Source organism: Schistocerca nitens, chromosome 12 (genome assembly GCF_023898315.1).
Source record: "Schistocerca nitens isolate TAMUIC-IGC-003100 chromosome 12, iqSchNite1.1, whole genome shotgun sequence".
Classification (NCBI taxonomy): Eukaryota; Metazoa; Arthropoda; class Insecta; order Orthoptera; family Acrididae; genus Schistocerca; species Schistocerca nitens.
This window is the reverse complement of record NC_064625.1, coordinates 33,729,608-33,754,613: the sequence shown is the minus strand read 5'-3', so window position 1 is coordinate 33,754,613 and position 25,006 is coordinate 33,729,608. Positions and strand designations below refer to the sequence as shown.

The window sequence follows — 25,006 nt, the reverse complement described above, 5'->3', positions numbered from 1 at the left end:
ACCAAAAAATCACAAACCAAAAAAAATCACAAACCAAAAAAATGACAAACCAAAAAAATCACAGGACAAAAAATCTCGAAGTCACATTGAGTTTATGTGATCGCTCTAAGCTTGTGATTATAGCTTGATACCAGTGCCTACCAATTTGAATTGTATATTAAAGCACTGAGGATGGTCACTAAGTGACCGAAAATCGATTTTGCTGACAATAAAACAATAACATACGGCCAATGCTGATTTTCCTTGCAATTCTATCCACTATTTGGTCGTGGTGCACACAACACGTCATGGAGTCGCCAATTTATTTATATTTCTCCCACTTTTTGGTAAATATCTGAAATTGTTCTTTTGAAATTGTAGTAGAACATAATTTTACTTTCACTGTGTGAAGGAGTCTTACTATTTTCTGAGCTTTCATCATGTCCAGTGTTTCACTTTGACTGTGTGAAGCAAATATAGGTGGCACAAAGAAGTGGTCCGATTGCACTGGGAGGTGGCGGTGTGAGTAGAGTAACAATTTTTAATGCAACTAGCATTCTTCAAAAACAGTTGCTGAAAATGACGAACAAAAATCTAAATGACAGGGTTTTTGCGAGATGTGGAGACGTGTGAGGGGAAATGATGACGTAATCGGCGCTCAGCGCCACCGTCAGAAACTGCAACATTTAAGGGGCTCCGGAACGCCCTATACTTGCAATGTTAAAATAACGCTTATAAATTACATCTTTCCTCACAAAGTATTTGAGGTAGGAAGTTGAACTTCTTACAGATTATTTATTGGAATATGGGCTACAACTTAACACAGGGATTTTACAAAATTTTAGTTCAGTTATTAAAGATGATTTTTTTTCAATTGTAATGAAAATTCACAACATTTTTTTGCAATTTTTTATTTATATATTCAAAAATATAGGTTTTTGGAAAAAGGCTGTGTTAAATTATGCAGAAGGTACTGTGTAACATTTACTGAAAGTTTGAAACAAATATGTTTGGAAGATCCTTAGAAAACATGTAATTAGTATGAGAAAATAAAAGTTTTGGGAATCGAGCGACAAAGATTGGATTAACTTTTTAGTGCATTCCAGGTCCATAGGATGGATTATCTTCATCCTCTGCAAACTCCTCCTCCAGCTTCCTCTTGTTCCTCCTCCTGTTTACTCTTGCTTGTATTTCTAGACTCTTTACAGCCCTGTCTGCAGCCCGAAGGCGTTCCTTGTCTAAAGCAAGCATCGCTCGTACCATGTTAGAACCTATCTTCATTCCCATATTTCTAAATACCTTGCACCTTACAATGTTGCCATCACTGAAAGTCGCAACAGCATCATACACACCAAAGTGAAGTGTTTCTATTCCAATAAATACAGTCTTGGGGATTCTCGACCATATAACATTATTTACACTTTCATTGGGGTTTTGAGTTTTTCCGTGAATACACTTTTTCAACAGTTCAGGTGCTGCTAAGTCTCTGAAAATAGGTTTTATCACCTCCATTATTGCATGAGGCAGACTATGCTTATGAGTGTACACTTCACCAGTTAGCAATCCTTTGTTATATTTACACCAACTGTCTTCTTCTTTGGGACACAAGCTATGTTGGGAATTTTAATCGGTTGAAGAAGTATGTTTACAGTAATAACACATACCTTTGGCTTTCCAACATTTCTCCTTTTCTTAAAAGCCTTCAGAGGATTTCTAATAACTTTACTTTTACTCATTATTATACTTCAACAAAACAGAGACTCAAGAAACAGAATTAATTACGAATATTTTCGAGATAACGACAGAGTAAATAAACATGAAACAATCGACAATCACACCAGCGATATATATTGAACCATCACAGGTTAGCCACAACACATACTTTATCTCACATCACTAAAATGTACCTGATGAACACGGACGTTAATAATAACACCATTTGACAGCAGTTTAACAGCGCCACAGTGGGTCACGCCCATGTAGAACACATTTCAAAAAAAAAATTAAAAATAGTTGTAGTCTTCGGAATTGAATAAATTATATATCTATTAAAAGGTAATAGTCTGCAGATTCAGAAAACGCAAAAAAGTAAAAATTGAACTTTTCATGATTTTGAGCCTTTCCGGAGCCCCTTAACTTCACCACGAACTCTTGACACTACAACTGCTAGCCGCTGACGTTTGCAGAAATGGAGGAAAGGAAAGTCGACATGAAGTGTTCCAGACAAATGCAGTATGTGACGAAACCGAAGGACGGACCCAACGGTCACCTTTTATTGTGGCACTGGGATGCAGTTACCATTGTCAGCAAAGTGGCTATCGCCAAGCGTTGGCGTCAATGGTGGGGGATTAGGCAGGCTGATACCTCGTTGATGTACAGAATATCTAATAATAAATCAATATTTGAATACACATCTCTGAAACCCTGCCAGTTTTACAGGGCATTTACAGTGTGCAGCCGATATTTTTATAGGCCGGTACGTCGACTTTTTTCCGTCGATATATCAATAACTTCTTTCATTATATTGCGGGCTGATAATTATACATTTTTAAATATCGATACACCGAATTATCGATATTCTTAAAAATATCGTAGTCCTAGCGAGGCTACTGCCTCATGCCGTGCCTGGCTGCTTGCAATATCGCTCCTGTGAAAACACCAGTGTCGCGCCGCTAAGCGAAGCGTTGCGCGATCTTTTATTGCAACGTGTCGTATCGCACTTTTTATTGCCGCAGTGAAAACCGCGCCTTACACGCAAGTACGCTACGCGCACCCAACGACGAGTAGTCTATTTCGACCATAAAGTTGCTCGTGTAAATCGGGCTTCAACTAGACATTTCTAGGCAACGTACAGTTCGACACGGCCTCTTAACCACGGTGTCACTCAACTACTATCTTTTCACATTAACGTTTAGTGGTCCACTAATGCTTTCTACGTTGAATTAATACAGTGACTGTTTGTGCATATCCACCGCCATATCTGGAATAGGTTTCTTATATAGGACAGTAAAATACCGAAATATAACGCGGTGTCAACTGAAGAATGGGACACAACTCGTCGGCTTTGACCAATGACGTCATATTTTAGTTATAGTCTATTAGGAACATTAAGTATGTAGGTTGTGGACAGCTGGGAATGTGGGTCTCACGGGGAGCGTGCAAGCGCAAGGGACAAGTCACTGCAGTCGAGCTATTCATCTGTGTCCTCGGTGGCTCAGATGGATAGAGCGTCTGCCATGTAAGCAGGAGATACCGGGTTCGAGTCCCGGTCGGGGCTGTCCCCATCGAAGTGTATCACCAACCCCTGTCGGCAGCTGAGGGTCTCAATTAACTATCATTTATTATAGTTATTAGTTCTTTATTTTCGAGTCGTAGATAACAAATCTGTTATATTCTGCGACAAAATGTCATAACAGTAAATAAAAATTAATGACTGTGTTATGACTGTGTTTATGATTCTTGTCGCTTGCGGTAATTTTAAGTCATGTATGTAGACATTATGAATGACATCTCTCTGATAGTGAGTCGTACCAGTAGTTGTTTTCTCTGCAGTTGATTCGTATCCTGTGCTATGTAGGTCAACTGAAGAATATACTAGTACTAGCGAAACCAAAAAGGCGGCGTACATAACATTGGCAATTTGTACCCCAGTTGAACGACGAAGGTTGTATCCTGTTTTCAGTTGGCTTATATAGGTCAGCTGAAGTACAGGTTGCAAATTTTACGTTTGTCGCTTTTTTCGCCTTTGCTCGACTAGTATCATATTCTTCAGTTGATAATAGTACTTGCGAAGATGAAAAAACGGACATACGAAAAATTTGTATCCTGCACTTCACTTGTACTATATAGGTGAAGTACAGGATACAACGGCGGTATTCCATGCCAATGTTACTTCGGTCATTTTTTCTTGCTAGCACTAGTATCCTATCCTGCAGCTGACGTACACTGATCAGCTGAAGAACAGGATACTAGGACTTTATACTGAGAAAAAAGTGATGTGTGTACAATTACGTTCGAAATATGGATATACGTGATATATGTCTACGATCTGTTTTCTCTGTACTACATTCCTTTGTTTTCCCACATTCGTCAATATCTTGTATCTGTGGTAACATGTGTCGTCATTTTTCGAAGCCGACGAGTTGTAAACCATTCTTCAGTATTCCCAAGGCAGAATACCTGTTCATGTGTAAGTATGTTGTTTAGGTTTTTGTGTTGGTAACGCCAGGTAGCGCTCTGTATGAAAATCACTGACTGTGCTGTGTGCAGTCTGTGGCTTGCTTGCATTGTTGGAATATTTGCTATTGTAGTGTTGGGCAGTTGGATGTGAACTGCGCGTAGCGTAGCGCAGTTGGTGAGCCGCCAGCAGCTGTGGATGTTGGGAGAATGACGACAGAATTTGGAGAGCGGACGATCTGGACGTGTGTCCATCAGAAAGAGTAAATTTGTAATACTGTATATCATGAACCAATATATATATATATATATATATATATATATATATATATATATATATAATGGTGTTACAAAAAGGTACGGCCAAACTTTCAGGAAACATTCCTCACACACAAATAAAGAAAAGATGTTATATAGACATGTGTCCGGAAACGCTTTCCATGTTAGAGCTCATTTTAGTTTCGTCAGTATGTACTGTACTTCCTCGATTCACCGCCATGATTTCATACGGGATACTCTACCTGTGCTGCTAGAACATGTGCCTTTACAAGTACGACACAACATGTGGCTCATGCACGATGGAGTTCCTGCACATTTCAGTCGAAGTGTTCGTACGCTTCTCAACAACAGATTCGGTGACCGATGGACTGGTAGAGGCGGACCAATTCCATGGCCTCCACGCTCTCCTGACCTCAACCGTCTTGACTTTCATTTATGGGGGCATTTGAAAGCTCTTGTCAATGCAACCCCGGTACCAAATGTAGAGACTCTTCGTGCTCGTATTGGGGACGGCTGTGATACAATACGCCATTCTCCAAAACTGCATCAGCACATCAGGGATTCCATGCGACGGAGGGTGGATGCATGTATCCTCGCTAACGGAGGACATTTTGAACATTTCCTGTAACAAAGTGTTTGAAGTCACGCTGGTACGTTCTGTTGCTGTGTGTTTCCATGCCATGATTAATGTGATTTGAAGAGAAGTAATAAAATGAGCTCAAACATGGAAAGTAAGCGTTTCCGGACACATGTCCACATAAGATATTTTGTTTCTTTGTGTGTGAGGAATGTTTCCTGAAAGTTTGGCCGTACCTTTTTGTAACACCATATATATATATATATATATATATATATATATATATATATATATATATATATATATATATATATTGTGTCAGTTTAGTGTTGATCGGAATAAGTAAAGAGAGAAATGTCTGAGTACGTTCAGTTCTGCTCAGCTGTTTGAAAATCAAATAACGTAAGAGGTTTATCAGTACAGTAATCCATTAATTTTTCTGAGGGGACGTTTTCAAATGTTGGAAGTACTCATAGTCAAACTGTTCCTATAATAGCAACTTAAATATACTCGAGAATTGTTAGACTGACTCACAATAATATTTTCTAAAATGAAGAAACCGAACAACAGTTGCCCAATCAACAATCTTTTATAGCATAAACGACCGGTTACGCAACACACAAGTTGTTCCATTATCTAGCATAAAAATTAAAACCAATCGCCAACATCCGTGCCGTCATTGCAGCAGAAACAGACTTACCATTGCAAGTCTTAGCAAAAAAAGGCAGACACCATCGCAAACACCTTAACCGAAGTTTATGCGTGTTCCGAATTCAACTACAGCCAGGATAGAGGCCCAAGAACGTGTAGTGTGATGGAATCTGACGTCAGTGAGCCAGGAACATGCAATAATACTTCCCAGCAGCAGTGCTCATCGACCGAACCCACCATACAGCAACTGGCAGCACAAGTGGCAAAACTCAACGTGCAAGTAACTTCACACCACCACCAGCTACGAAGTCGCAGTTGGAAAAGACGAAGAAATGCTATCCAACAGGATTTGACAGATCAATGGTGCTGGTACCACAGACGCTTCGGTAACACTGCCCGTCAATGTATTCAACCCTGCAGCTACCCAAACTTAAAAGGCGGGCGTTAAAGGGCGCTAACGTTCGTCAACAACAACATAGGCGTCCGAGTCATAGTGATTCAAAGAGGTGAAAACGCCACGGTATCTGCAGTCAACCAATCACACCGAGTGTTCGTGTTGGACCTCTCTTCAGGTGAGAAGTTTCTGGTTGACACGGGTTCAGAAGTCAGTGTTTATCCAAGAAAGAGAGGTGATATACTCACGACAACAACGCAACATGTGCTGACTGCGGCAAACAATTCCAGAATATCTACCTATGGTGAGAAACAGTTGGCATTACATCTGAATTCCAACTTCCATCCAAAATGGACTTTTGTGGTTACTGATGTGCCGAGCCCTATAATTGGAGCGGACTTTTTACGGAACTACCGACTTATGCCCGACCTGGTTAACCGTCGTTTGGTGACAGTTCCCACAGAAGGGATATTGCCTACTGCGTCTTCCGCGTCGGTTCAAGTGCAGTGCGATGTGCCCGTGTCTTTCCGCACGAAGATTTCCGGCTCCTCTACCGCGTCATCCGCGTCGGGATATGGTGATACGATTTCGGACCCGCAACTAAGCGGGGCGCACACGTGTGCGTCACGCAAGAAGACACCCGACAGTCTTAACGATTCGTATACATTAGGCAATATCAGAGCACTGTCGGAGAAATCACTTTTTCGTAAACTGCTTCAAGACTTTCCAGCACTTACCGAACCCGTCAACGCAACCAGGAAATGCAGACACAATACTCAACACCACATCAGCACGACACAAGGTCAACCCGTTGCCTTCCGCCCGCGGCGTCTGCCCCCAGAGAAGCTGCTCGCGGCGCGAGCTGAGTTCGACAGACTTCTAAAAACAGGTATTGTAAGTAGGTCTGATAGTTCATGGGCATCTCCAATTCACATGGTCCGTAAAAAAGACAATTCATGGAGAGTATGTGGAGACTACAGGGCGCTCAATGCCCGCATAATTCCCGACCGCTACCCAGTACCCAATGTGACTGATTTTAACAGTACGATTAGCAATGCCAAAATATTTAGTGTGATTGATTGCGCCAAAGCATTTTCCCAGATTCCCATGGCTCCATCTGACATTAAAAAAAAACAGCAGTTATCACACCATTCGGTTTGTTTGAGTACAATTTTATGCCATTTGGCCTCAGAAACGCTGCCCAAACATGGCAAAGATTCATGCATGAGGTGCTTCGAGAATTACCATTCGTATTTTGTTATATGGACGACATTTTAGTATTCTCTGGTTCTGTATATCAGCATGTCGAACATCTGCGGCAGCTTTTCCGCCGTCTGACAGAGTATGGCATAATTATTAACGAAACAAAGTGCACGTTTGGAAAACGCGAGGTTAAGTTCCTGGGATATTTGGTTTCAGCAGCAGGCCTGTCACCTTTGCCTGAGCGGGTCGCAGCAGTACAACAGATGCCCCTTATAAAGGACTCCGCAGATTTTTAGGCACGCTCAACTATTACAGACGTCACTTACCTAAATTAGCTGCCGCCCAAGAGCCACTCACAACGTTACTTGCAGGTAAAAATACAACAGGAAATCGTAAAATTCCATGGAGTCCAGATGCTGAAGCAGCTCTCCATGACTTAAAGAAATGTCTTTCTCGGGCAACACTACTGGGACATCCAAGATTGAGCGCTCCTTTAGCACTCATGGTTGATGCGAGCCAAACAGCAGTGGGTGCAACGCTACAGCAAGAAGTTGATGGCAGATGGCAGCCGCTCGCATTTTTCTCTAAAAACCTGACTCGACAGCAGCAAAAATGGAGTGCTATTGACCGTGAGTTGCTTGCTATTTACTTAGCCATAAAGCATCTTCGCACGCCTGTCGAAGGGAGGCACTTTGCAATTTTTACCGATCACAAGCCGTTAGTAGCTTATTTCAACGAGACACAGAGCTCAATTCACCACGTCAGTGCAGGCAAGTCGAGTACATCGCACAGTTCACAACTGACGTGCGTCACATTTCAGGAAAAGACAACCTGGTCGCAGATTGCTAGTCTAGGAATTGTGCCAGTTTAAATTCAATTCGTTGGACCGAGTTAGCGTCTAAACAATGAGAAGATCCTTTCTTGCACCGTCTAATAGAGGAACAGAGAACTGCGCTGCAGCTCAGACGTGTGTCTGTCCCAAATGTTCCAGACGGAATTTGGTGTTATGTAGCAAAAGGAAAGGAGCGACCTTACATACCAGAAGAATATCGTCGCGAAGTTTATAGTGCACTACATAACCTATCACATCCAGGAGTACGAGCTACAGCCAAGTTAGTTTCCTCCAAAGTAGTGTGGCCTGGAATACAAAAAGATTGTCGTGCATGGGCGCGTGCATGCCTAACATGCCAGCGTAATAAAATCAGCAGACATGTCTTTGCACCTATTGCTGACTTCCCGACGCCATCTGCAAGATTTTCACATACACATGTGGACATTGTGGGCCCGCTATCATGCTCTTCAGAACAACGCTATTTGCTCACAATCATTGATCGTTTTACCAGGTGGCCAGAAGTAGTTGTAACACAAGACATTTCTGCGGAGTCGGTTGCAAAAGCACTGTTGCATTCATGGTTCTCCAGGTTTGGCGTTCCGCAAAACATAACAACAGATCGCGGAAGGCAGTTTGAAAGCCAACTTTTCAATGAACTTTTACTACTGTGCGGGTGCAACCACCTACGCACCACCAGCTATCATCCATCTAGTAATGGAATGGTGGAACGACTACACCGCACGCTCGACGCTGCATTAATGTGTAGTTCCACTTCATGGCCTGAAGCACTACCGCTGGTCCTACTCGGATTGATAACGGCCGTGAAGGAGGACTTACAATGCTTTTCAGCAGAATTGGTTTATGGCGAGCAATTGAGGGTTCCTGGAGAATTTATCGTTCCAGCATCTACACAGCCGTTCGCCCCTGAGCTATGCACGCAATTCGCGAGACAACTCAGCGTTAGAATGAGAAACATCAAACCCACTAACCCTGTCAGACATGGAGACCGGAGAGTGTACATAAAGACCTGCAAGCAACGTCCCACGTGTGGCTTAGGGATGATACGGTGCGCCCGCCGCTTGTTTCGCCTTACTCTGGACCATACAGGGTAATCACAAGAGGAAGCCACAGCTTCAAAATCGATAAGGATGGTAAAGAAGAGACAGTCTCAATTGAGCGGCTTAAATCTGCTTACACCGAAGAGGGTACACTCCTTCCTCGGTCTGCAAAATCACCCTCAAATGTGGAGGCCAAAGAAACAGCAGAGAGTCTCGCCGAGCTCTCGGTTTCAGAAGAGGACAACGAAGCAGTAAGTGCAGAACAGGAGCAGCCATTGCCTGCACCAGATGTTTTCACGAGAGCTGGTAGAAAAATCAAGTGCAAGTTTCCCCACATACCTGGTGCACCCGGTTTCAAAAGGAGGGGGGCTGATGTGGCGACGTCATTTATCCACTGCGCCAAAAACAGCGGGTGAAAGCTGCAGCTGATAGATATTTATCTTTGCCGTAGTCGGCTTGGTTACGAGTTGTTTATTCTTGTTAGTTTTTGATCTGTGCTTGGAAAATAAAATGTTTTCTCATCTCATGAAAAAGCTGTTACTTCATAAAATATAAAGGCTCCCATAATAGGATACATATTATGTTGATTATTGCGCCGTTATTTTTTGCTAATGCATTTGCAACAAATTGTCTTTAGGTATCACATTACGTAATTCAAGATTTACTGGTTTTTGTTTTTATTCAGTTGTTAAACCCGCTTCAAACTGATTCATGTACAAAAAATACACCAAAGTACCAAAATGTAATCGTATGAATGTGACTCGACTCCATACGAGTTATACGGTACAGTCGGTAACTAAAGTAAAGAGTAACGATACGTTGGAGCGAGTATTATTGTCTGAAGTAACGAATACAAACGGATGCACATTTTCTCGTTACTTTCACAGCTCTAGTATTTATTAGACAGTAGTTGCGGCTGCTGCACAGACAGAACTCTTTGTCAGAGTAACGCTAGTGGCACCGCGGTAGTGTTGATTATCTCTGGCCAATACTATAGCAACGAAAAATAAACAGTATACCGAAGTGGCTATCTCGCATCGTCCGAATCCAAAAGCTATCTGGATAGCAACTAGAAAATATTCCTGAAAGAACTTGCATCCAGGTGAACTCATACTGATATTTAACAACTCAATGAACATATCGCACCCCCTCCGAGAAATGTGGCACGGCGATTTTTAGTTTTTGTCACTGAAAAATACGTGTGAAGGGTCCCAACGTGCCCGAAAAACGTCACATCTCTATCTCGCAGTTTATTCAATTCAAGGTAGTTGTGTCAATTTTGTTGTTCGCTAGGTCAGCTTTCGGTGCGGCAAGAATAGTGTCACTTTAGCGTTGCTAATGGCATATTTGCAAAGGCCATTGGAGAAGAGTGACACATTCTGAGTTGTGACACTTCATGAATCTGGTAAGCTGAATGTGATTTTTAATATTATTGATTATTGCAATGTGTGTGTGTACAAGCGTCTGTATCTTGCATTACAATGTCATCCAGATCCACATGCATATCTGAACGAATAGACGATTACAGATGTAGTAAATATAACGAAATTTCGTTCGTTGAAGCGTACCAGGAAAAGAAAAATGGAAATTTCTGCTATAAAGAAAGTTCATATTTAATCTCTCTTCTCGGTGAAAAGTATTCCTACATTATACAAGCCCATTTATTATTTCGTCTTTTCGTAAATTATGTTCCTTAAACTGTATCTAATTAATGTTCCTTATTAAATTTTCATAAATTACATTTTTGTATTTTTCTAATACAATTTTAGCCTGTTTTTTATTTTAACTTAAGTACTAATTATGCCTGATGGACATTCATGTCATATTACAGTAAGTAAATACAATTTTGGTTTGTAATAGTGGCAAAACTATTGAGGGGTCATAACAACAAAAAAGGTTGTTAGAATATCAAGGAAAATAACAACTCAAAGAATTACGTAGTAATACATTCGACAAATAAAGAACTGCATGCCCATATTACTAGTTTATGGACTATAATGCAATTTACTGCCAAAATTACTTACCTGAAAAAGAGTGCGTTTATGGCATTTCAATACTGCGTTTATGGTATTTCAATACAAGTTTTATAGAATTCTCCAAGTCGATTGAGTGTTTCATTATTCTTGCTCGCGTACGATATAATTATACTGAAGAATTATTATGTTCGTGGTGCACCACACCACGGTAGTATAAATTAAGCCTACCATTTCATGGGGTATGTGCTTTCATGTAATTTTATTTTCTCCTATAAGGGTCAGAAATTCACGCATAGCCAACAATAGGCCTACTTCATCTCAATAACGTACTTAATAGGTAAATACCAAACTGTGACACCGTTATTTGGCGACACAGTTCCATTAAATAATCAAACCACATTGTATTCTCTTGAAATTTTCAATGTATTATTATTACGCCATGCATTATAACATACCATACTGCTACCTAACGCGAAAAACATTAGTGTTTTGCTAGACGAGTTTTATGGTTCGGCCCTGTGTTGGTATCTGTTAGCCAGCTCTAGGTAAATGTGTGATATTTGCAGCTCGGCTCCAATGGCTAAACGGCTGCTTATTTCACTTGCTTTTACGATTCCCGTCAGAAAAAAGGAGCCACTGTTGATAGTGACCGTTTCAGTACCATCAGCAGCAGTAATATCAGAATAAATATCGTATTCAATTTCTTCAACTTCATGTTGAAGCTCAGAAAAACATTTCAGATTTATCATCGTCACAAAGTAATTCTGCAATAATTTTCAAGCATTTTGCAACATGAAACAATAAACCCCTTGTCACTCATTAAGAGAAGAAACATGGTATAAAAAAATATTAGTACACTGTTCCGTTAACTTACGCACTAATCTATCTATATAAATAAAAATCAACTGCCACTGAAAGAAAATTTTTGGAAAATCCAGCGGAAAAGTCGGGAATTTTGATGGTATTTTTGTATGAAAATTTCATTGAAATGTGACGGTTTGACAGTTCTGCTGTCACATATTTCATTAAAAATTGTGACGTTCAATTTGACAGGTCTGCTGTGGTTGTTTTTCATAACAATGAATTCCGCACTGAATATTGATATTTTGCGAAAATTCTGTGTGTCATCGGTGGTGATCATACCATTGCTGTTGACTGGACTGCTATCAGTTCGTCGTTGTAATTTCGTGGGTGCTCACTCATACGTTCGCTAGTAAATATATATTTTATTCGATATTCTGTAGACCACATCTTGCGGCGGAAAACACGTTGGATAAGACCACATTATAGACGGTTTAATTTTTTTATTTTATGCGTCTAGTTCCGTAGGACCAAACTGAGGAGCAAATCTCCAAGGTCATGGAGCGTGCCAGTACATGAAATAACATAAAAGTAGTAACAGAGAAAATAAAATGTTTATGTAAACGCAATCAAAAATATAACCCAGGAATTAGCTTAATTTTTCATGGAACTCTTCGGCAGAATAGGGGTGACCCATGAGGAAGGTGGCAGATTATTTAAAATGGATGTAACAATATACTGCACGCCTCTCTGCCTAATATTAACTGAGTGAAAGCTGCTAATTCTTGGCAATAAGCTGATATTGTTAACACGAAATGACAGCACTTTTCGTGTCGAACTATCACTTACTTCAGATAGCGTTCGAATAGCGAAAATGGTAGCATTAAGTCTTTGAACAAGATCCTGGGCGTGGGATTTTCACGACTGTTTACTACCTGAACTCCTATAAATTTGAGCTGTTCAAGTTTGCTATTAATTTGCCCATTCTGTGAAATTAAAATGGCTCTGAGCACTATGGGACTTAACATCTGAGGTCATCAGTCCCCTAGAACTTAAAACTAATTAAACCTAACTAACCTAAGGACATCACACACATCCATGCCCGAGGCAAGATTCGAACCTGCGACCGCAGCGGTCGCGCGGTTCCAGACTGTAGCGCCTGGAACCGCTCGGCCAACCCGGCCGACTGTGTGAAATTAAAACGCCGGGTTTTGTCGAACTGTGTGTTACGAACTGTAAGAACTGAGTGTTATGTGATTTATCGTTAGTTTATTTTCTGCAAGCCATGAACGTATGTCTTGAGCTGCATTATTTGAAACACTATCAACACTGCACACTACATCCTTTAATCTAAAACAATAATCTCGACTTCTAGTCTATGTACTTTGAATCCCAACAATGTCTCCGATTACACTATTCGAAACATGTAGACAATAAAACGGTTCTGGAAAGAGCGCCAAATCCAAGAACGTGATTCAACAAACCTAACAGCCTTGTCTTTGTTGTAAACACATACGATTGACCGGAGAAGCTGATACTTAAGAAAACTATAATTCAGTATATTTACATCGGTACATATACTCAGATCCAGGAAACCCTAAAGAGAGGCGCGGAGTAGCCGCGCGGTCTCAGGCGTCTTGTCGCGGTCCGGGCGGCTCACCCCGTCGGACGTTCGAGTCCTCTCCCGGGCGTGTGTGTGTGTGTGTGTGTGTGTGTGTGTGTGTGTGTGTGTGTGTGTGTGTGTGTGTGTGTGTGTGTGTGTGTGTGTGAGACTAGGGCCTCCCGTCGGGTAGACCGTAAGCCGGGCCCTTAGGATTGACGTTCTGTCGCGCTGACCACTCCCCATCGCACCCCCCTCAGATTTAGTTATAAGTTGGCACAGTGGATAGGCCTTGAAAAACTGAACACAGATCAATCGAGAAAACAGGAAGAAGTTGTGTGGAACTATAAAAAAATAAGCAAAATATACAAACTGAGTAGTCTACGCGAAGATAGGCAACATCAAGGATAATTTGAGCTCAGGAACGCCGTGGTCCCGTGGTTAGCGTAAGCGGCTGCGGAACGAGAGGTCCTTGGTTCAAGTCTCCCCTCGAACGAAAAATTTTTCTTTATTTTCGCAAAGTTATGATCTGTCCATTCGTTCATTGACGTCTCTGTTCACTGTAATAAGTTTAGTGTCTGTGTTTTGCGACCACACCGCAAAACCGTGCGATTAGTAGAAGAAAGGATGTGCCTCTCCAATGGGAACCGAAAACATTTGATCGCAAGGTCATAGGTCAACCGATTCCTCCACAGGAAAACACGTCTGATATATTCTATACGACACTGGTGACGGCATGTGCGTCACATGACAGGAATATGTTGTCGACCCACCTAACTTGTACACTTGGCGAATGGGTAAAAATATTCTTCTATGTTGCCCGATTTAGGTTTTCTTGTGGATGTGATAATTACTCCCAAAAAAGTGATGAAAACATAAGAGTTTGTCACATAAACTGCAACAAATGAATACAAAAGTCACACAGTCGCACACTTTTCCCTCTGCTCCGTCAAAACATATGTTTTTAACGTTTTCAAATTTTTCCGTGTGTAGACAGTCAAATTCTGCATATGTCCAAGCAAATCTGAACATGTCCTGGAATTTTGGAGAGCGAAGTTGATTATGTGTGAGTGCCTGAACTTTGATAATTGTCTGAAAATAAAAAATTAAACTTTTCGCTCGAAGGAAGACTTGAACCAAGGACCTCTCGATCCGCAGCTGCTCACACTAACCACGGGACCACGGCGCTCCTGAGCTGACACTGTCCTTTATGTTGCCTATCTTGTGCATGGACTAATCAGTTTGTATATTTTGCATATTTTTTCTTAGTTCCACACAACTTCTTCCTGTTTTCTCGATTTATCTGTGTTCAGTTTATCAAGGTCTATCCACTGTGGCAACTTATAACTAAATCTGAGGGGGGTGCGATGGGGAGGTTCCCTTGTGAGCTACCAGGGGCGGACGTCCTTAGCGTAAATTGGGTTAAGTCAGATTAAATAGTGTTTAAGCTTAGGCACCGATGAGCTCAGCAGTTTGGTCCCATAAGACCTTACCCCAAATTTCCATAATCCTAAAGCGGATATCTCCTCCATCCACAGCCTCTCTTTTCTTCGACCACAGTAACTACGCTAATAAAGGTCCGAATTTCTTTTAATTTAAATTCTCAAATCCCTATATACCTCAAAATAATAACAGCAGGAAAACCTCCACAGCACAACCAAATCGAAAAAAACAGTTCAGTGACTGACAAGCTATCTTAACAATACCCCTTGAAGATTATATATATAAATGATTAAAACACTGACATCGCTTTCAAGTACTGTATGAAAATTATTTTTATTTACACGCAATTTTAGCTCGGTAAAATGCGAGTATGCAAGCAAAAGCGTCAGCCTCAGCCCATAAGGGGCCCTATACACACAACAATCGACCGAGCTTCCGACGGACAAATTGCACGTGTGTAGGCGTTATGACGACCGACGAACTTGTCTTGTCGGGATGTCGGGCGGGTAGGACCGCCCGAAAACCCATCTGGTCTCGTTCGCCCCTGCCCCCCCTCCCCCACAGGTCCGCCCAACAAATTGTGAAGTGTCTAGCGCCGTCGTGCCAACTACCCGACAAAAGTTCATGTTTTGTAACTGCGCGCGGGGTTACACAACAAGGTGTAAGGCGTATTTCTGGAGAAATTTAAAGATTGCAGATGTTTGTGGGACATGTCGTGCGAGGAGTATTGCAAAACAGATACAAGAAATGAAACACTTTTCTCATTTTTTTTAACGATGGTTTCGTGTGACACGGAGAGAAAAGTAGTCAGTTGACCTTATGTATTTCTGTTTTTAGGTTTTATTCTCGATGCCTATCAGAAATGAAATCTAACAACAGAAATATCTACATCCAATGGACGCTAATTAATAAAATATTCTGGCTTCATTGTTATCAGTGTTAAATAATTTCAGACTATGTCCAGGCCCACTGGTATGAAGAGGAGAATGTGCGAGCTTTTCATAGTTCTAACAGTTGCTAAATGCTTCATTTCTTATGTGTGTGTTGCATTCATTAGATGATGTGCGCCACTACCATGTGTCGTCTTTCCTCTTTGAATTTAAAATGAATTTCTTAAACTTACAGGTCATCTTTATTGCTACATACATGAATTAATAACGTTTACATGAACATCTTTCCTTTTATTTATTGTGGTTTACTATGAATTATTTCCTCAGTCAACTGTAAATCAGGTTACATGTTTCAGGAATAATTTTAGTTAACAATTTGGAGATACAACAGCACTGAATTTGAAGACCTCTTTAAGTTCTGCCAGTGGCTAGAAATCGCAATGTAGCTAAGAGCCTCTTCTTACCGCTTATAGCAGCCTCTCTCATAACTGCATTCTTTTTCGTTAAGAGTGGTTTGATGGTCAGCAGCTCCGAAATGTATGATTCATTCATCCTTAGATAATTACAAAAGTCATCGGCTTCCAGCTGCTTAAGTGACAGAACGTCGGTGGATTTCTCTCCTTGCATTAGCTGATTCTTTACCCACAGCTGTCTCTGGGCTTTTTTTAAGCATTGTGGTCTCTGAAACCGCCTAGACAAATTCCTGTTTTTGTTTCTGCGTAAAACCAATCAGGATCTCCTACAACATAAACTCAATGAACTTCAGCTAAACAAATCATTACAACAGGTTGGCGCTGTAATCAAGGGCTCCAGTGCAGTCGGTTGGGACGTGTGGAGGCTGATACGAAATTGGTTTATCGGACGACCGACCGATAAATTGGTACGTATGTGGGGGCCTTAAGCCTTCTAGTTGCCCAAAAACTTTCAGGAACGAAACGAGACGAAAACAAAAAATATTTGTTTTACAGTTCGTGGAACAGAACCTAGCAAGTTCTGTGACTCCGCAAGGAAATTGTTCTCGGTGCGGACCGCAATTGCCGCACCTCCCTAGCTACACTATGCGCTAAAAATCGGCGGTAACGTATGCAGTGTCTTTAGCGTGGCTTCTACTGAAGTGCTAGCAGAAAGAAGCGTGGTGGCGAGAAACTAGATATTTCTTCGCGAAGGTATGCAGTATGGCAAATGACGACTAATAGCTGCGTTCAAATCCCAAACCGGCATTCAGTTTCAATTTCTCGCATATTCAGCACAAGAATTCCCTCATAGGAAAGGAATTGTTTCATTGCAAGGTGAACAAACTGTTGCAAGCAGCGTTAACGCAAATTCGGCAAAATACAACCGACAAAACAATTACTCACAGCAACGACGCGGAACTTGATAAATATTGCTACGCAAGAAACCACTCCTCACTTCTAGTGCACTAACCATCGCACAAATCACTGAGCGTCCAGCAATTAAAGTGAGATGTTCCAACACATGCCTTCTGACCCCACCTCATCACTTCGAAAAAGGATCTAGTTACGCAATTTCAATTATTTGCTTTTTTTTTCGCAGCCGGACAAGAGCTTATTTAAAGACCATATTGTCGGGACAGCCCGTTGGTAAATAAACGACCCACGAGTGCCCGCAGCTACCACAATTCTAAGAAAGCATATAAACGCAAACCATGTCTAGTCATCGCTAGCGAACGCAAGCGCCTGAAATCACGCCCCCCCCCCCCCCCCCCCCCCCCCGTTGTGATCGTTCGTTATCATATTGATAAACTAGGTAAGATTTCACTTAATAAACTGTTATGGAAAATATTTCAACCTTTTTTTAACTCTTGAACTACGTACGTAATGTTGTTGGGGATTCAATCGTATGTCAATAAAGGTGCACTCACCATTTTACTTAGAAACGCCTACACCTGAAATAGTACTGATTTCACAAACTTGACTATTATATTTCATTTAATTATCTTTTTACTTCGGTGATTAGAAATTAAGCTTGTCTTTGTTTACTCCGTACTGAAGGAACAATGTTCAATTATCTTAATATTCTCATGTCTAAGTTTATGAAATTCCAATTTTTCCAGTGGTTACTGACTAAATAGTGTACTCACACTGAATGTGAAGTAAACATAAAATCTTATCTCCACAACAGCAGACGTGATTGCTTGTACAACACAAATAGGTATTTCGTAAGTATATAGGGGTAACAGCATTTTATTTACGGGAGAGTAGCGGAGATTACGGGTCAACAGAAACATCCGAGATTACATCAGTTACAGCAGCACAATAGTTGCATGCAGTTGAAGACTACTCCAAGCGTCGTTGCTTCTGCTAGGAGGTTGTGATTAATTCCGTCCTTAATTGATCTGCTACCAGACACCGCCACTAAACAAATAGAAAATTTCTCACTACACAGCACATGGTTTGCGTTTATATGGTTTCTTAAAACTGTAGCACCTGCAGGAACTCTTAGGTCATTTATTTCGCAACAGTTTTACGACAAGGTTAGTTTCCAGAAAGATCTATATAAGGAGAAACAAACCTAACTAGTCATTATGAACGGCTGAAACTGCAGACTCGCGCTACAGCTGGCAGAAGTCTCATGTTTTCACACATTCTTATCCTTGTAACATCATTCCTCACTAGCAGAAATACGTAAATGAGTACTTTGTATAAAGTACTGAATCCAGATTGTATTCCTCCACTGTTATAGAGGACGAATAGTAAGGGATCAGTATAAGAACTGAAGAGTAATCAGAGTACAAACAACTTTCATAAGTACGTTACATCATACGACCAATATAGTTTACTTGTACCGCAGTAGTGAATCACGCAGACAGCGGAACAGCAGCCAGTGAAAACCACGTACTAACGCGACAGAAAATTTTCATTCTGCTCCTTTTTGACAACACTCGTAGCGTCGACAGAGAAAAAATTGGAACATCGACCGAGTAACATATAACGTTCATAAATTGCGGTAGGCAGCGAGGAAACTGTGAATTTCTTACTTTGGACTGTGGCAAGCAGAAGTCTTAGAAGGTACAATATTAACATCTTACGCTATTTTCTTCAGGCGCAAATGATAGAAACAGATTAATTCATTTACTCCCACCCAGAAACGTCTTACTGTAAGTCCTCAGTACTTGCAATTGAGCGTTTCGAGGTACCGTGCTTTTGACAGGTCGGAACCACGTTTGATATCCCGCGCCTGTCAAGAGACTAATAAATCGCATTTCCGCTAGTAATGTGTTATACTTTAAAGCCAAGTAAGGAACATATTGATTCATTTGCTATTTTTGAATACTCGTTTTTATTTTGTCGCTTAACTTTGCGACATATGGTGACAATTTGAGCCAAACTTACCTACCTCTTGACAGGACGCACGAACGAAGATACTGTTGAAAAACCATTCCAGCATTCCCAGTTCGGAGCCCTATAAAACAGCACAAAACTGAAGTTTTTAGTCTCTTACACACCAGATACGAGTTCTTTTACTGTAAAATAGAGTTCAGTACTTCATTTTCCACACACAATTCCGTATTTTACCTCCAGTAATGAATTTGTCGTACCGGATGCGGCCATACTGTGCGTGTCTGAGACTAAATGCCAGATACTCCACTCATCCTTTCACTCATCTGTCAGTGAAATTTAATGTCACGAGATTCGACGCTTTTTCCCCAGCACTTGCATTTCTTAATTCTATAATAAAACCATGCTACAGTGAAAATGTTAATTATTACTAATATTTTTTATTTGTATAACCAGCAATGTCAGCCGCGATATCGATCATCAATGGAATGTCTTTGCCGCTTCTGACCTAGATTCACCTGGCACCTGACGATCAACATCTCTGGAGTAGCTGTCACTTGCTCGTGTAACGGTAAAGTTTGTTATAGTTTATGGTGTGAATTACATCAAGACAATGGAAGACAAGATTAAAAAAGATTTACACGAGAAAGAAAATGCAAATACCCAGTTAAATCGCCATGAAAAAAGGGTTAGTACGAACCGCAATGTCAAATACAATTTTATTCGTAATAAGGCACCGAGGGGGGTGTAGCCACAGCAGTGAGAGTAGCACTTTCTTTTAAACTCAATGCGAGGGCTTTGTAATTTAATGCTGTTTCACAGATAGGAAAAAACGGGGCATGACTTAGAATCGTATACATTCGAAATATGCGTTTGAAATAATTGTATCAGCGTCCAATTGGATTTCTTAAATGTAACTAGGCAAACAACAGCGACTCTGTTGTAATGACAAGAATGTACATATATATTTTGATGTAAGAAATGTATGCCTTGCGTTGATGAAGGGTCACTTTTTTTGCAGCTAGTTGTCAAACCCTAGAGGTCAATAGTCGAAGCTCGCAAATTGAAATAAATGAATTATTTATTGGACCATAAACATGACTTGTCACCTGTTTCACCCCAGTATAAAATTAGTTTGTAACACATCAGAATTTCATTCAATTTATAAGAAATGAATACGAGCAGCTGCGTCGTTGCGGATTAGTTATATGGCTTCTTTGAGAAAACTGTAACTCTTGTTTCTCTTCAGAGAGAACGCATTATTGTAATTCCCATCAGAGCACCCATCTGCCGCAAATACTGTTAAATTACGCGTTTTTCCAGCGGTAATACTGCATAATTTTGATGATCGGAATAAAAGCCCTGTTAGCAGGCTCTCATTGGATGATATCGGGGATGTTGTGGTACATTGTATTATCGTGTACACAGAGTTTCCATTTCGCTTGTGTTCCGGCAGTTACAAAATGGATCCAGTAAATAAACTCGCAGTTACTACTACTTTTTGTTGCAGTTCTTACTGAGCTCTACCATTGTTCTGAGGTTTTCTCATGCTTTTGGTCATTCAGAACTTATAGGTTAAAAAATGCAAAAGACTAATACTCGTGTATTTGAATTTAACAACTAAAAAGTGGTTATTGTAAGCTAGCCATCCAATGGAAATTGCAGAAACAAGTGTAAGCAAACGAAATTAATTCGCGTGACTCTTCATTAATAACAAACACCAAAATTCCATAAGTTAATGATTTAACAGCCATGTTCAGTGATAAATAATGTAGCTGTATTTACTGGGTGTCATGGTGTATGGAAGTGGCACTTGAGTCTTCAATGACCCATACAAATAATTTGTACACAGTACTCTCCATATCATATAAAGTGTGTGTATGCAGACTACCTGTAGATAGTGTAATAGGCATATACTGGTTGCAGGTGTGTATCTTCATGTCTGAAAAAGTGTCCCTCCCCCTATCCCTCCCACCCACTCTCCTGGGCGTCTCCCAGCCCCTCCCACTCCCATAATGTAGAAAACTGTGTTTTGTTGTTTGCTATGCTACAGTTGTGCAGTGTGTTTGCAACTGAAAGTTAGTGTTTGTTTTTATTTTATTTGGAGACTTGTGACTAGTTGATTCATTGTGTGCATTATGATCACATAGCGTCAAGAAACAAAATAATCATGTTTAGTATATGCTAGGTGGTTGATTGGCTGGTTTGGAGAAGGTGACCAAAGGGCAAGGTCATCGGTCCCATCAGATTAGGGAAGAATGGGGAAGGAAATTGGCCATCCCCATACAAAGAAATCATCCCAGCATTTGCCTGAAGCGATTTAGGGAAATCACTGTATTAAACCTAATAAATCAGGATGGCCGGATGCTGGTTTGAATATTCTAGATGCCACTAGTGCCCGTATAAAATGATACCTCACGATTATAGCAGTTTTTAGGAAGTAGCAATCATAGTAAATGGGCTAAGATTTGGGCTTTTTTTAATAGAGGTAATTTTCACATAGTCAACAGTGTTACAGTAACTGTTTGTGTCTGACTGTAATAAAAGTCAAGTATCACAGAAAGTAATGGTTCTAGTTTTTGCGAAAGAAAATAACACTAGGGTTATTAAGGAAATCCAAATTCCGTGGCACACCGTCGTTGATATAAATCAATACGCAGAACTCTGGCTTTATACAGAGATTAAGTGATGTATTTATTGTAGATTCTTCAGACCATAGTGGGAAGATGGTTTTTTTCTCATGGATGTAACTGTAGCTATCAACTGTCAAAGTGTACAAAAAGAAAGAGTCTTGATACTTTCAGTGGCTGTAACAAATTGCAATGTTACCTTTCAACTTAACCTGGATGTTGTACTATGGTTGGTAAGTACAGACCCAGTCTCATCAAAATCCATGCATAGGTCTGGAAAAACTAAAATATCATTATCCTTGATGGATTGCCATCTCCTCTAAACCTATCTACGTACCTCTAGCTAACACAGTTTAGGCCACCATGCACAAGAAATATGTCATATAAACTAAACATATGACTGTGGACTTGGCTGGGATGGCAGCACGCTCACATCTTTCTGATACACAGAGAGTATAAAAAGCACTGACTGGCACTTTTGACAATACTCCTCACTTTTATGACTGAAACAACAGGGAGAATCCTCATCACAACAGTATGGTTTCCGTGGGTGGCTTGGCTGTCTGGAAGGGACTTGTTGGTATGGTATGGGTGGCAACTGTCAAAGTGGAAGTTTTGCTGTTGGTTGGTAGATTTGATATGGACAGAGCTAATGATGTAGCCATCTTTGAGGTGGAGGTCAACAGCAAGGGAAGTGGTTTTTTGGGTTGAGGATGACCAAATGAAGTGAATGTGGGAGAAGGTGTTGAGGTTCTGGAGGAATCTTGACAGGGTGTCCTTACCCTCGATCCAGGTCGCAAAGGTGTCATCAGTGAATCTGAACGAGATGCGAGGTTTCTGATTCTGGGTGTTTAGGAAGGGTTCCTGTAGATGGCCCGTGGATAAGTTAGTATAGGATGGTGCCATGTGGGTGCCCGTAGCCATACCCAGATTTGTTTGTAGGTGATACCTTTGAAAGTGAAATAATTGTGGGTGATGATATAGTTGGACATGGTGACTAGGAAGGAGGTTGTAGTTTTGGAATCTGTCAGGCATTGGGAAAAGTCGCATTCAGTAGCAGTAAAGCCATGGTCTTTAGGGATGATGGTGTAAAGGAAGGTGGCATCAGTAGTGACGAGCAGGGTAGCATGTGGTAAAGGGACAGGAACTGTGGAGAGGAAATGGTTGTTTCTTTTATATAGGAGGTTAGGTTCCGGGTAATAGGCTGAAGGTGTTTGTCTAAGAGAGCAAAGATTCTTTCAGAGGGGACACAGTAACTGCCACAATGGTGCATCCTGGGTGGTTGGGTTTATGCACTTTAGGAAGCATGTAGAAGGTAGGAGTGCGGGGAGTGGTAGGGGTGAGGAGAGAGGTGGACTCTGGGGAGAGGTTCTGGGATGTGCCTTAGGATTTGAGGAGAAACTGGAGATCCTACTGGATTTCTGGAATGGGGTCTCTGTGGCAGGGTTTTTATGTGGATGAATCTGAAAACTATCAGAGCCCTTCTGCCAGGTAACTTGTGGCTCAAAACAACAATGGTGGAGTTTGTCAGCAGATAGGACTATAAGGTTGGATCAATTTTTAGGTGGTGGACTGCAGTTCTTACTGCAGATGTAATTTTAGCGTGCATGTTGAGGTATTTGGGGAATCGTCTCTGCTATATGGTGAGTAGCAACTATCCTTTTCATAATATTGCTTGTACATTAGTTCTTAAGATTAGCCTGAACATGCAGACAAAGACATCTGAAGGAAACTTCAAATTATAATATGTGTGGATGAGTTACTACACATGTTGTTTGGAGGTATTGTTATTTCAGATCCTTTTTGGGAAGAGTACATATTTAAAAAAAATAAACTTAATGCAGTAACTTTTTTTCTGGCAGTTGATATATTGAAAGAACTGTAAAGTTTCATTATCTCCATTTTTGCAGGACACACTTATAGATCACATGGAAATATCTGTAACGGAGGCAGAGAAAAGAGAGAATGGAGCACTCAACATCCGGGACTTCTATACTGTCTACCTAATAGAGACCAAGTGAGTATGTCAATGATCTGTGTATAATATGTAAAACAGTTAGTGTTCTGTTGTCTATTTCTTGAGTTATTTCTCCGTGGCCAATGACTGAAGATTAAGTTTGTGTCTTTGTTACACTGTATGATGTATTGCTCAGTGGATTACAACTACAGATCCGAAGGTCTGGGGCTTCAACTAGAGTCAGTTCTATTGTTTTCTTTTGTTGGTTGTCTTTATTTGATCTCTGGTAATGATTGAATGCCAAGTTGCATTATTATGCAGTCTACATTATAGTTCCTTCAATAGCTATTTGCAGTATACCACTGTCATTTGCAATGAAATTATTTATTTTTGTTGCAACCAACTACTGAATAGTACACTGATCACTTGAGAATGTAATAGATGATACAGAACTGATCTCAGGCAGTGATGCGGTGCTCCACTGCTGAGACAAGTGGTATAAGTGTGCCAGTCTGTTGTACTTGATAAGCACAGTAAATGGCTTAGCATAGGGACATGACAGACTGGATGAAAGAAGCTTTCATGTTTAACAGTGCCTGCAAGTACATGAAGAGCAAAGTTGGTAGAGTTGTTGGTGTTGTCAATGACACTCAATTTCAGACTCCATGGCAGTTTCTGCTGTCATTGTATCGATGTTCATATCAACAAGTTTGTGAGCTAACACAAGAAGTGGAATTGCAAAAACATTTGGAATCGTGTATCTCACTGCTGCACATGAAGCACCACATCTTACTGGACCAAGAACCACATGGGCAGTAGCTGATTTGAGGCCTTTAGTGTGGCCTAACAAGTTTTGTTTTTTTTTTTTTTTTTTTTTTTTTTTTCAAATTTTGTGGGGTGTCAGGTGCACCAACAGCCCAATGGGTTGTTTAACTTGCAGTGTGTGGAGGGTGTTCTTCAGCCAGAAGTGGTTTTGGGTGGGGAGTGTACACTGACTTGGGTCCACCAGTTGTTTTTTTTTTTTTTATCACAGATTCCTTCCCTGTTATCTCAGAGTAGCACTTGCAACTCACATTCTCAGTCATTTGCTGTAAGTATTCCAGCCTGTCTTCCCTTACAGTTTTTACTCTCTACATGTCTCTAGTACTATGGAAGTTATTCCCTGATGTCTTAACACATGTCCTATCACTGTGTCTCTTCTTCTTGTCAGTGTTTTGGTTCCTTTCTTTGCCTATACTATGAAGAGCCTCCTCATTTGTTA

The 25,006-nt window shown here is 40.8% G+C and overlaps 2 protein-coding genes across 5 annotated transcripts in view; one reads left to right on the top strand and one right to left on the bottom strand.

Annotated features, from left to right (window-relative positions):
* The window catches only part of LOC126215379 (calcium-binding mitochondrial carrier protein Aralar1), a 725,301-nt gene extending 705,864 nt beyond the window's left edge, over positions 1 to 19,437 (bottom strand). Inside the window, exons 1-2 of the mRNA XM_049942072.1 lie at positions 19,396 to 19,437; positions 19,217 to 19,282 (exon numbers count right to left, since the gene is read on the bottom strand). Coding sequence (XP_049798029.1) covers positions 19,217 to 19,282; positions 19,396 to 19,431 — 102 coding nt within the window. The 5' untranslated portion in view covers positions 19,432 to 19,437. The remainder of the gene's footprint in view (positions 1 to 19,216; positions 19,283 to 19,395) is intronic.
* Positions 19,438 to 19,712: 275 nt separating this feature from the next.
* Positions 19,713 to 25,006, top strand: part of LOC126215182 (sorting nexin-4-like) — an 80,793-nt gene continuing 75,499 nt past the window's right edge. For all 4 annotated transcript variants that reach the window (XM_049941850.1, XM_049941851.1, XM_049941849.1 and 1 more), the window contains exons 1-2: positions 19,713 to 19,846; positions 23,699 to 23,805. In XM_049941850.1, coding sequence (XP_049797807.1) covers positions 19,772 to 19,846; positions 23,699 to 23,805 — 182 coding nt within the window. In that variant the 5' untranslated portion in view covers positions 19,713 to 19,771. The remainder of the gene's footprint in view (positions 19,847 to 23,698; positions 23,806 to 25,006) is intronic.